The following is a 13,661-nucleotide window of genomic DNA, read 5'->3' as shown; positions in this document are numbered from 1 at the left end:
GCAATTCATGATGGTCGCCTCGACATTACTAAAGGCGGGACGATGTTCATAATAGGGTGCACGAACACCACTCGCTACATTCCATGCTCTGCAAAGTTGGTGAGGTGTTCTTGCTGACATACACTCATATGGCGAGAAGTGAGGACGCATAATATAGCCAGGAACAACGTCGAACATGATCGTTTTGGTGGTCCGGGTGTTAAAGCGTGGCCGGCCGCGGTGGCCGAGCGGTTCTGGGGGCTACAGTCTGGAACAGCGCGACCGCTACGGTCGCAGGTTCGAATGCTGCCTCGGGCGTGGATGTGTGTGATGTCCTTAGGTTAGTTAAGTTTAAGTAGTTCTAAGTTCTAGGTGACTGATGACCACAGAAGTTAAGTCCCGTAGTGCTCAGAGCCATTTGAACCTTTTTTTTTTTTTTTTTTTTGTTAAAGCGTGGAGAAGCTCTATGTTGTATTGTCACGCTAACATCCGGATCTATGAACACGGTGCATTCACCGCTGAACGTTGTTGTGATCCTGAACTCCTTCCTCATCCTCGTCTTTTCAGGGGTGCATTCTTCAGTGACTCGACTTTTATAGATGAAAATGTATGACTGCAACGAATAGCGCAAATGGAGGAGCTCTTGGAACGAGTCGATATTCGGCGAAATGCTGGCTAGCCCTGTCTTTTGTTCCCGTACCCTAGGTGACGTCCTCTCCACCACTAGTTGTTAGATATTACATACGTCAGCAGCTAAACGCGCTGCATCGATACCGACGAAAGTAGGCTGCAACGGTAGTGCTGGCGCTGTTGCTTTTCCTGTGGAACGAGTTGTGAGAACCGACGAGGCCGTAAAATCAGCCGCGTCAGCGCCTCCGGCGTGCTGGGGCAGATGTCGGCGGCGGCGGCGGCGGCGGCGGCGGCGGCGGCGGCACTCCACTCTAGTCTGGACTCAAGAGTCTAGAGAACCTGCCGCGCCTCGCCGGGATTTGGGACGGCCGGCAGGCTGTACCCGCGGTGGCGGCCCAACCGCGGCATCCGATCCGGTCGCGATGGCTATCGCCGCCGCCGCCGCCGCCGCCGCCGCCGCCGCTGCGATCCATTTGTAGCGGGCGGGCGGCGCAGTCGTGCCTGTCGCAGCCGCTACCTGCGGCCACGAGGCGCGCTTAAATCACTTGCTGCGCTCCGGCCGATACCCTATCCGCGGCGTCCAGATTCACCACGGCTGTTATCGCGATCGAAGGGATGCACGGCTTGCCGTCAACCGTGGGCGTTGACTCCTAAAACCGGCGTCCGCTCTATTTATAGGATCCGCGTGTGCACCGGCTCTGGCGAGCAGGTTGCGAGCGAAAACAGTAAGGTGGCGTAATACGAGCGGCGTTGCACGTGAACGAAATGTGTGGACAAATGCTCCTGCTGACATGTGATAATTAGTTCCTTCTCTCACTCGCCCAACCTCTCACCTTCTTCCTTCTCTCTCTCTCTCTCTCCCTCTCTCTCTGTCTCTCTCTCACTCACTCACTCACTCACCCTCCCTCGAAAGAGATATTGCAGTTCCATACTTACAGTGCCCAGGGGAACAGCGTGCAGACCCCATGCGCCTTTACACCGCATATAAATGACGCAACATGGCGGCTTCTTGGCTACGAGTAGTCCTGATCGCGGAGTTACTTCACTTACATTCCGAATGCAGCCGCCCGGTTGGCCGTACGGTCTAACGCACGGCTTTCCGGGCGGGAAGGAGCGCCTGGTCCCCGGCACGAATCCGCCCGGCGGATTTGTGTCGAGGTCCGGTGACCCGGCCAGTCTGTGGATGGTTTTTAGGCGGTTTTCCATCTGCCTCGGCTTATGCGGGCTGGTTCCCCTATTCCACCTCAGTTGCACTGTGTCGGCGATTGCTGCGCAAACAAGTTCTCCACGTACTCGTACATCACCATTACTCTACCACGCAGTCCGCCCCCGGTAGCTGAGTGGTCAGCGCGACAGAATGTCAATCCTAAGGGTCAGAGATTTTCTCCGCCCAGGGACTGGGTGTTGTGTTGTCCTACTCATTATCATTTCATCCCCATCGACGCGCAAGGCGCCGAAGTGGCGTCAGATCGAAAGACTTGCACCAGGCTAGCGGTCTACCCGACGGGAGGGCCTCGTCACACGACATCATCATCACCTACCACGCAAACATAGGGGTGTGAGACGTTCGCTGAGGGGGTCACCGGGGGCGGAACCGCACAATAACCCTGGGTTCGGTGTGGGGCGGCGGAGGGTTGAAGTGGACTGCGGTAGTCGTCGTGGAGTTGTGGACCACTGCGGCTGCGGCGGGGACGGAGCCTCTCCGTCGTTTCTACGTCCCCGGTTAACATACAATACAATACATACATTACGAATGCAGGTGATAATGGAATTATGTTTGCTAGGTCTTCGTTAGTTGATACCAATCTGAATCTGAAAATGGTCTGTCAACTGAAGGAATGAACTCAGCATCTGTTAAAAGAATATACGGGAATCCAGCTACGTGACATCTTCAACAACAGCCGATATTGCCACAGGTGACACCCCGTTACTTTCAAAGCACAAATGCAGCGAGAGAACGTTTTCCAAGGCAAGGCGAGGCTACTCCAACCAAGAGCCGTAATACGCACCCACTCACCGTACACAACTAGCACCACAACACAAGACGACCAGTGTCACATGTTAACGATGGTTTACATGAAATGTATTTGGAGTTTCAAATCTGGACAACCGTCAGCTGTATGATGGAATGACGACAATGAAAATTTCTGCCGAACCGTCAGGTGTATAACGGAACGACGACAGTGAAAATTTCTGCCCAACTGGGCCAAAAAGGTAGTGGGAGAAAAGACAGCATCACCCCGCTCTACACTGTTGTCAGATTTACTTAAGACCGCGGATCCAAGATGACAGCTGTAGCTGTGGCAACGTTGCAGTGGCTTCATGGCGGGAAGCTCAAATTTTGGCGGGAAAACAGGCCGTTTGAGCTACCTCCACGAACCTAATCCCACCCCTTCCTCTCCACTCCACTACCCTGCTCCCCTCTCCCCCCAAAAAACGTAAGTACATTCACTGTATACAGTCGCAGCATTAGATATTTCCGACGAGGTCGGTCGGTCATCCACTGCAGCCACCGGTCAAAAGTCAACTACCACTGCACACACTTGCCCGTGCGCCATCAGAGCGCCCTCCACGGTCAGCCGTAACTCTCCAAACTGGTGTACAAGGGCTGGGCTGGTTCTCCCAGCACAAAGGTGTTACTGTTTCTGGCCCCGACCTGCTTGGTAGTTTGCTGCCATGCTTTCTACACCCATCTCCAGACTAGAACATATGTATTTTCACGTGGTTTGCCGCACAGTTTATGCGATAGTTGCCGATATCAAGCACGTAGCAGTATGGTTCCGATCGCTTACACACATCACTCCAATGACAGAGTGGAGATTATATCTCTAGAAACCCGAAACTTTAATGAGGTGGTACATGCTGCAAACCACTGAGTAACTAGAAACTTACCTCATTTGCTTATGTCTTTACGTGAAAACTCGGAAAAGTGGAGGGAACTGGTAGCTACACTCGTATTTTTAGTGACTACTGATGTCAATGAGATAACCGTCCAAATTATCCTTGTACTTTATAAAGTCAACTATGGCGTTCCTTATATCTGTAGAACTGGAAAAGTCTCACCTGTTTTTCACCATCCAGATGCACATAATACACTCCTGGAAATGGAAAAAAGAACACATTGACACCGGTGTGTCAGACCCACCATACTTGCTCCGGACACTGCGAGAGGGCTGTACAAGCAATGATCACACGCACGGCACAGCGGACACACCAGGAACCGCGGTGTTGGCCGTCGAATGGCGCTAGCTGCGCAGCATTTGTGCACCGCCGCCGTCAGTGTCAGCCAGTTTGCCGTGGCATACGGAGCTCCATCGCAGTCTTTAACACTGGTAGCATGCCGCGACAGCGTGGACGTGAACCGTATGTGCAGTTGACGGACTTTGAGCGAGGGCGTATAGTGGGCATGCGGGAGGCCGGGTGGACGTACCGCCGAATTGCTCAACACGTGGGGCGTGAGGTCTCCACAGTACATCGATGTTGTCGCCAGTGGTCGGCGGAAGGTGCACGTGCCCGTCGACCTGGGACCGGACCGCAGCGACGCACGGATGCACGCCAAGACCGTAGGATCCTACGCAGTGCCGTAGGGGACCGCACCGCCACTTCCCAGCAAATTAGGGACACTGTTGCTCCTGGGGTATCGGCGAGGACCATTCGCAACCGTCTCCATGAAGCTGGGCTACGGTCCCGCACACCGTTAGGCTGTCTTCCGCTCACGCCCCAACATCGTGCAGCCCGCCTCCAGTGGTGTCGCGACAGGCGTGAATGGAGGGATGAATGGAGACGTGTCGTCTTCAGCGATGAGAGTCGCTTCTGCCTTGGTGCCAATGATGGTCGTATGCGTGTTTGGCGCCGTGCAGGTGAGCGCCACAATCAGGACTGCATACGACCGAGGCACACAGGGCCAACACCCGGCATCATGGTGTGGGGAGCGATCTCCTACACTGGCCGTACACCACTGGTGATCGTCGAGGGGACACTGAATAGTGCACGGTACATCCAAACCGTCATCGAACCCATCGTTCTACCATTCCTAGACCGGCAAGGGAACTTGCTGTTCCAACAGGACAATGCACGTCCGCATGTATCCCGTGCCACCCAACGTGCTCTAGAAGGTGTAAGTCAACTACCCTGGCCAGCAAGATCTCCGGATCTGTCCCCCATTGAGCATGTTTGGGACTGGATGAAGCGTCGTCTCACGCGGTCTGCACGTCCAGCACGAACGCTGGTCCAACTGAGGCGCCAGGTGGAAATGGCATGGCAAGCCGTTCCACAGGACTACTTCCAGAATCTCTACGATCGTCTCCATGGGAGAATAGCGGCCTGCATTGCTGCAAAAGGTGGATATACACTGTACTAGTGCCGACATTGTGCATGCTCTGTTGCCTGTGTCTATGTGCCTGTGGTTCTGTCAGTGTGATCATGTGATGTATCTGACCCCAGGAATGTGTCAATAAAGTTTCCCCTTCCTGGGACAATGAATTCACGGTGTTCTTATTTCAATTTCCAGGAGTGTAAATATCACAACCGATGTTCTCTCAAAAAATTAAAGACGGGAAATGAGTAGAATCAGTCACCCTGTCAGTTTTCATGGGAGGGAATAGTTGTGCAGCACAAACACAGGCCCATATTGAATCTTCTAAAATTTCCCCAGATACTCGTAAAAAACGCTGTCACGAAGCGTGATCAACACATATTGAGTATTAGTCCGCTATTCACCCGCCTAGAGGGCGACACAGTTTGGTAGCTGCATTCTCGTACACCAGCCTCTCCAGTTTGGGTGGCCCCTGCCGCAAATGTCAACCGTTCCCGCCACATGCTACCTCTGCCATACGCAGCCCGCCCGTCAGGCAGAATCGTACTAGGAAACCATCCACATATTTATCACTACTCTTACAACTGAACGTTACGATTGTAGCCTTAATCTGATGACATTCGACAATGAGCGATGTGTCGGAAATGCCCTCTCCTGACGACTGTGGCTCTGGAAATATCAAAATCTGTAGCATTATTATGACTGGACATAATTATCCACGTAAAAAAAATCTTTTACGGCTATTGCGTTTTTCTACTTTAAAACCATACCTTCCTTACGACAGGACATTGTCATTTTCTTTGCACATGTCGGACCACTGAAAACAGTTTGTGTGTGTGAATGCCTAAGGGACCAAACTGCTGAGGTCATCGGTCTCTAGACTAACACACTACTTAAACTAACTTACACGAACTTATGCTAAGAACAACACACACTCATACCCGAGGGAGGACTCCGAATCTCCGACAGGAGGGGCCACGCAATCAGTGATATGGCACCTCTAACCGAGCGGTACTGAAAACAGTACACATGCTTTATAGGCCCGCTGATCACAGAAAATCTATCACACATCCCCTACCACGCATAACACTTTGCCAATAACTGAATATTGGTGACACAAAAAATATTGAGCGATAATCCGAGATGGATGGGTATGCCTCATTTGTTTTTCTTGCGAGTGGTACCAGTGTATCTTAGGGAGAGGGACATAAAAGTCTTATAAGCACCAGCTATTAAAAAAAAAAAAAACACGATCGCAACGACTGTGTTAGGTGTCGCCCTGCATCAAAAGTAGTCTTGGTTCGACCGACGCACACAAGTATCGCTAACTATATCCATGTTAGAAACTGTACAAGCTTTATAAATCGAGATATGCTACTTCCTCCGAATGAAGTGGTTTTCCATACAAATACCGCGACATTGAATATAAACGGTTGAGCCGTGACTTCCTGCGATGCTCTTGGCACGATAGTTTCTCTGTCGAAGTTACGCGCTTTGCGGCGTCCTGGTTGGTTAGCGCCCTCTAAGATGACGGCCGCGGCTCGCGAGGAGGGACTCGGTCGGGGCCACTGATGGAGAATCGGTCGGCGGCAGAGACAGAGAGAAGACAGCGCACGGAACATCTCGAGTAGTCTGCCGGCGCGTGGTGTGCTGCGAGGACGCCCGGTGTTGACATTCCGGCGACCGAGTCTGACGCCAAGCGGAACTGGAGTGCGGAAGCAGTCACCGGTCAACGAAGTCTCTGTTTATGAGTCGTATCCATCTCGATTCCTGAGGAGAGCGGGGAGTTTACCCTGGTGTGCATGTTAACAGCGAGCTCCTGGTGAGCCATTTTGAGGTGGAACATTTGGATCTGACTGCTCCGTGTAGCAACTTTGATTTTCGCCAGTTATTCCTTAAACACTTGGACGTGGATCCGAGGTACTTGGTATTGCAAGTCCATGTAACTGCGCTATGCCCTGGTTCGGTTGCATTTATCTGTAATTACAAGTGTGGCTGATATTCGGCGATTACTTTTTTAATTATTATTGTTAATATGTTAAGTGGTCAATTTTATTCTCTGTATAAAACTTCAGCTGCTAATTTAAACTGTAACTGCAAACTTCTACCATTTTGGCAACTATAATAGTAACAATTTTGCAACGTCAAACGGTGCTTTGGTATTTAAGGTTTTGTGCGGCTTGTCTGGTCATTACCACCTTGAGCTTGTAGATAAGGTCCCATACTCGGAGGAGCGTAGGGAACAATACGGGAGACCCGCACCGCCGACTAGTTGTAGCGGAGGTGGTTTGCCATTGCCTTCCTCCGACCGTAATGGGGATGAATGTTGATGATGAAGACAACAAAACAACATCCACTCATCTCGAGGCAGGGAAAAGCCCTAACCCCACCGGGAATCGAACTCGGGACCTATTGCGCAGGAAGCGAGAACGCTGCCGCAAGACCATGAGCTGCGGACTGAGCTTGTTGTGCTTTATAAATTTATCAAGTGAAATTTTACATCATTGGAGATTGTTTAATGAAACATTGCTTTAATAGTAAATGCGGTTGTCACACTATAAGGTTTAACATCTCTTCTTGCATTTGGCGCTACTCAGTGCTTGGCTATTGGTTTTAGTATTTTAGTGAACTTTGTAATAATAGTGAGTTTGTGTGTTCTAGAAGACGTTATTGGTGTGCGCAGGCCCTGCTGCCTGTTGTTGCCACTTGAGCTCAAGAGCACGGAATTCAGACGCGCGGCCGATGTGAACGCCAAACGTCGAGAAGGCGCTGACTGCTGTGTAGATTTTTCACACCATCATAGCACTGTAGTGCCGAATGTTTTCCATAATAGTTAATTCACGTATTTATGAGATCTTGCTATCTGAGTATTTTTGAAACCTAATAGCTTTTAGAAATGGTTGTTTTTCAAATTGACATGGACTGATAATTCACTTAATTTTACAACTAGTTATCTCAGATCTGCAGTTATGTTAAAGTTAAATTTGTGTAAAGTAATTTTTTTATTAAAGTTGGAGTCATAAGGCTGTTTTTATCTAAATTTTTTTCAATTATTCTCATTGCTTTTATATAATTGAATAATTGGTGTAGGTCACCACGATTTGCAGTTGCTAATTAATCGTTGTGTTGTTACCAGTGCTCTGCTTCAATTAACGTGGTGTAAATAAGTTTTTGTATCCTCAAATCGGGTCAGCAGCCCATGTACCCTGCTTACCAATCCAATACCTTACCAACGGTGTGTGTTTTGTAAACGGTGCGTGTATTAACATACCGAAACTGGTGCACGTCGCCAGTGGTGTAAGCTCGTAATAATATCACTGAATTTAGAAAGTGATTCGGCTAAGGAACGTGGTATTAAGACGGTATTTGCAACTCCCTCATGCCGCCGCTAGATATTTCTAATACTAACAAACAGTATTTGTAACGCATTCTGTCCCCAGGTTCTTCGATATATCCACTGGATTATAGGCGAGGGTGGATGATGCTTGATTGAGAATGATCACATACAGCATGGTGTGCTATGCAACGAAACACAAAAATGCAACGCTAGATTGAGGTCGCAAGAAATGTACAAAATCCTAAGACCAATACACAGGCGTTTCAGATCGACAGTGTTACGCTTAACTGTCTGCGATTTGGAATCAAGTCTTTCCATTTGACCACATACCTATTTTGGATCCTACAGAGATATCTTCTAATGATTGCAGCCACCAGTGAGTCATATTCGTGGTACTCTCATATCTCGAAATGAGTCACCTTTTTTGAACCTATCTGCTACAATAAAACTTCATCGTGGTTTTAGACAGCCCTCTGTCTCTGCCCCGCCTTCCCTGCAGCTTTGTCCATGGTTTCGTCGCAATTTAAGTCCGAACTGAACAGGAGGCGGAGAGCGCTATATCTAAGACCTTCTGCAACCCGTGGAGAAACAGCGTGAGCTGATTAATGCGACAGTGGCGTCGTTTTTGACCACTCGGAGGAAGTTAGAACATTTTGTCGTAGCTCTACCAGGCCAGGCCAGCGCCAAACGAAGCTTTCTATTGCAACACGAGGTAACAGAAAAAGACAGTACAAGCTGTTACGGGAAATGGAAGAAGGATGATGAGTTCCCTATTGCAGTGCCCTGCGTCTCCACTATCATCGTTATCTTATACCAACTAACAGAGAAAAACATCTACGAACTATAAAAACTGTTCTAACGTCACCTGGTAGAGAACCCGATAAGGTTTTTACTGCACCTCTCTTTCCTGTAACACATATATCGAAAACAAATACCGTCTGTATGCTGGCCGGCCGCTGTGGCCGAGTGGCTCTAGGCGCTTCAGTCCGGAACCGCGATGCTGCTACGGTCGCAGGTTCGAATCCTGTCTCGGGCATGGATGTGGGTGTTGTTATTAGGTTAGTTAGGTTTTAAGTCTAGGGGACTGATGACCTCAGATGTTTAGTCCCATAGTGCTTAGAACCATTTTTTGTATGCTGGCATCGAGCATATATGGCGATCCCATTAAATATACAGAAAGCAGGTGGCCAATGATCGAAGTCACCTGCAGAAACCAGTGTAAAGTTTCACTGACTGTACTGTAGGAGGACCACGCGATCACTGTTTCGGTGCTGGTCATCCCTGGAAGGTACTGCCTCTCCACCAAGACTCTCTCTCCATCTCAAACAAGTGATGTCAGTCAGTTATCATGTGGTAATCAACAGTGTACCTGTGGACAGATGTGATGGAAAAAGAGGTCTTTTATGTACTGTAATAAGTATCACAGTTGACAGTGCGATCAATTTTAGCAGTTTTACCAGCTTTTTTCCGTAATTTTAGCGTCGACCAGTGACATATGAGAGTGCTTCCCATTTTGTGTATCATCGCTAAACCACCTCCCCACTAATTTGCGAGTACCGTATACTAGACTAAGTATGTAGATAGATGACTGTGCAGTATGTCCATTCATTGTGAATTCTCGAACATATACCAAAGTATACGAGACAGAGTCCTATACCGATCTACATATTTCTATCACTTCGAAAATAGTGCGGAATTTACAATTACGATTGCCCATCTTTTTTTTTTAATTTTACTGTTGTAGTCCAGTTTCTAGTAATGCTTTATGCAAAATGATCTATTACGAGAAATTTACAGCTTGGATGGCATTCGACAGTAGTATGACGTTTTTAACAATTACTGGTAATGACAAGGCTTTTCCTGCCTTCCCAGCAAGCTGTAGGTCAGTGTTCTTCTGTAATGTAACCTACTATGAAATTAAACATAGCAATTACTTACGTGTTATTCATTTATAGTTATAATTCTTATAGATTTTCTATCGCCACCTAATGTTCTGTATATGCTTTAATTTTATCGTTGTTCTGTTATTTACTTTTACATCGTTCTATGTGTCTAAAAGTCAGGATGTATCCAAAGTCAGTGCTGTTTCTTCCGACTTCAGCTTAAATCTTTTGGCAGATTCATTGGCGATTTCTCCAAATTGAATTTTTTTGGCAATCTTGTGCTTTTTTAAGAAAGTCGATGTATTTTCGACGATGTCGATACTTTTTGGCGAAATTCGAATTTTTGTCAAATTATGTCTTTTTTTGGCCATATTCGATCTTATTTTTTGCCACTTTAAGTGTCTGTTCTTCGCCAAAGTTGGTATTGTTTTGACCGTGTTCAGTACAGTTTCTTGCGAAACTTGCTGTCGATTTTGCTGTCTTTTTTGCTAAAGTTTTTGTTACTTTTTTATTTTTTGTGACTACCGATGATTTTTTGCCAAATTATGCCTTTTCTCAACTTCGGTGTCATTTTTACCTAATTCAGTGTTGTTTTTGCTATATTCGATGTCGTTTTTGGAAAATTCGGTCTTTTTTGTCAAATTCGGTGTTTTTTCGTCGTCACATCGAAGTCCGTTACACGGGAAATGACCTATCATTTTTAAGATTACACATGGGCCTCAGTCTTGCGGAGATTAGAAGTCAAAATGCAGTTTAAACATTCAGTGACTTTCAGATATGAGTATTAGTTAGCTGCCGTCCTCAGATTTATGACATGTTTGTATGGCAAAATTTCGAATTTCGCAATTTCTCGTAACTCTCCGATTTCACAAAAAATCGGTAGTTTCGCGTTATTTTTCGCCCTATTATTTCCGCGGAATTTTCTGGTCCGTAGCTATTGGTATTGGATTTCTGATACAAATGTATAACAGATTACTTTGAATGTATTTAATGTTACGTTTTATGTGATTATTTACCGATCACCTGGATTTCCAGCTGTGATTCATCACTGGCCACCTGTCGCACTTCTTGAGGTGTAACAGCGCTGCCGAGCTTCCCGCATTCCGCAGCCGGGTCCGGCGGCTGCTGTTGGCACGAGGCGAGGGGACGCGAGTCGTGACCGGGCGCCACTACCTGTACCTGTACCTGCAGCTGTAGCTGTAGTCGCAGCGGCGGCAGTGCTGCCGTCTTAACGAGTCGTCCGCCCCGCCGGCCGGTAAAATGCCACACCGCGACGCTGTAATTGCTTGCTGCGCCCGAAGCCGCCTACCGCCCGATGGCGCCACCGTCGAACCGCGCCTCGGTGTCTGCAGCCGCGCAGCTTCTGTTGCCAACCAAACTGATATTTCATTGGGAGCAATTTGGGCTACGAGATCCTCCACTGAATGACTGAGGGAGACTTTTTTTTTTTTTTTTTTGGTCATCAGTCTACTGACTGGTTTGATGCGGCCCACCACGAATTCCTTTCCTGTGCTAACTTCAGTTATTTGCTTGACGTATTCCAATCTCTGTCTTCCTCTACAGTTTTCGCCCTCTACAGCTCCCTGTAGTACCATGGAAGTCATTCCCTCGTGTCTTAGCAGATGTCCTATCATCCTGTCCCTTCTCCTTATCAGTGTTTTCCACATATTCCTTTCCTCTCCGATTCTGCGTAGAACCTCCTCATTCCTTACCTTATCAGTCCACCTAATTTTCAACATTCGTCTATAGCACCACATCTCAAATGCTTCGATTCTCATCTGTTCCGGTTTTCCCACAGTCCATGTTTTACAACCATACAACGCTGTACTCCAGGCGTACATCCTCAGAAATTTCTTCCTCAAATTAAGGCCGGTATTTGATATTAGTAGACTTCTCTTGGCCAGAAATGCCTTTTTTGCCATAGCTAGTCTGCTTTTGATGTCCTCCTTGCTCCGTCCGTCACTGGTTATTTTACTGCCTAGGTAGCAGAATTCCTTAACTTCGTTGACTTCGTGACCATCAATGCTGATGTTAAGTTTCTCGCTGTTCTCATTTCTACTACTTCTCATTACCTTCGTCTTTCTCCGATTTACTCTCAAACCATACTGTGTACTCATTAGACTGTTCATTCCGTTCAGCAGATCATTTAATTCTTCTTCACTTTCACTCAGGGTAGTAATGTCATCAGCGAATCGTATCATTGATATCCTTTCGCCTTGTATTTTAATTCCACTCCTGAACCTTTCTTTTATTTCCATCATTGCTTCCTCGATGTACAGATTGAAGAGTAGGGGCGAAAGGCTACAGCCTTGTCTTACACCCTTCTTAATACGAGCACTTCGTTCTTGATCGTCCATTCTTATTATTCCCTCTTGGTTGTTGTACATATTGTTTATGACCCGTCTCTCCCTATAGCTTACCCTTACTTTTTTCAGAATTTCGAACAGCTTGCACCATTTTATATTGTCGAATGCTTTTTCCAGGTCGACAAATCCTATGAAAGTGTCTTGATTTTCCTTTAGCCTTGCTTCCATTATTAGCCGTAACGTCAGAATTGCCTCTCTCGTCCCTTTACTTTTCCTAAAGCCAAACTGATCGTCACCTGGCGCATTCTCAATTTTCTTTTCCATTCTTCTGTATATTATTCTTGTAAGCAGCTTCGATGCCTGAGCTGTTAAGCTGATTGTGCGATAATTCTCGCACTTGTCAGCTCTTGCCGTCTTCGGAATTGTGTGCATGATGCTTTTCCGAAAGTCAGATGGTATATCGCCAGACTCATATATTCTACACACCAACGTGAATAGTCGTTTTGTTGCCACTTCCCCCATGATTTTAGAAATGCTGATGGAATGTTATCTATCCCCTCTGCCTTATTTGAGCGTAAGTCCTCCAAAGCTCTTTTAAATCCCGATTCTAATACTGGATCCCCTATCTCTTCTAAATCGACTCCTGTTTCTTCTTCTATCACATCAGACAAATCTTCACCCTCATAGAGGCTTTCAAATTATTCTTTCCACCTATCTGCTCTCTCCTCTGCATTTAACAGTGGAATTTCCGTTGCACTCTTAATGTTACCACCGTTGCTTTTAATGTCACCAAAGATTGTTTTGATTTTCCTGTATGCTGAGTCTGTCCTTCCGACAATCATATCTTTTCCGATGTCTTCACATTTTTCCTGTAGCCATTTCGTCTTAGCTTCCCTGCACTTCCTATTTATTTCATTCCTCAGCGACTTGTATTTCTGAACACGTTTGTACTTCCTCCTTTCATCAATCAACTGAAGTATTTCTTCTGTTTCCCATGGTTTCTTCGTAGCTATCTTCTTTGTACCTATGTTTTCCTTCCCAACTTCTGTGATGGCCCTTTTTAGAGATGTCCATTCCTCTTCAACTGTACTGCCTACTGCGCTATTCCTTATTGCTGTATCTATAGCGTTAGAGAACTTCAAACGTATCTCGTCATTCCTTAGTACTTCCGTATCCCACTTCTTTGCGTACTGATTCTTCCTGGCTAATGT

The 13,661-nt window shown here is 47.0% G+C and overlaps 1 protein-coding gene across 1 annotated transcript in view; it reads right to left on the bottom strand.

The window, feature by feature from the left end:
* Positions 1-732: 732 nt before the first annotated feature.
* Positions 733-13,661, bottom strand: part of LOC124799068 — a 109,477-nt gene continuing 96,548 nt past the window's right edge. Inside the window, exons 2-4 of the mRNA XM_047262607.1 lie at positions 11,161-11,341; positions 992-1,126; positions 733-920 (exon numbers count right to left, since the gene is read on the bottom strand). Coding sequence (XP_047118563.1) covers positions 733-920; positions 992-1,126; positions 11,161-11,341 — 504 coding nt within the window. The remainder of the gene's footprint in view (positions 921-991; positions 1,127-11,160; positions 11,342-13,661) is intronic.

Source organism: Schistocerca piceifrons, chromosome 5 (assembly GCF_021461385.2).
Source record: "Schistocerca piceifrons isolate TAMUIC-IGC-003096 chromosome 5, iqSchPice1.1, whole genome shotgun sequence".
NCBI classification, from domain to species: Eukaryota; Metazoa; Arthropoda; class Insecta; order Orthoptera; family Acrididae; genus Schistocerca; species Schistocerca piceifrons.
This window is presented reverse-complemented; position numbering and strand designations above follow the sequence as displayed.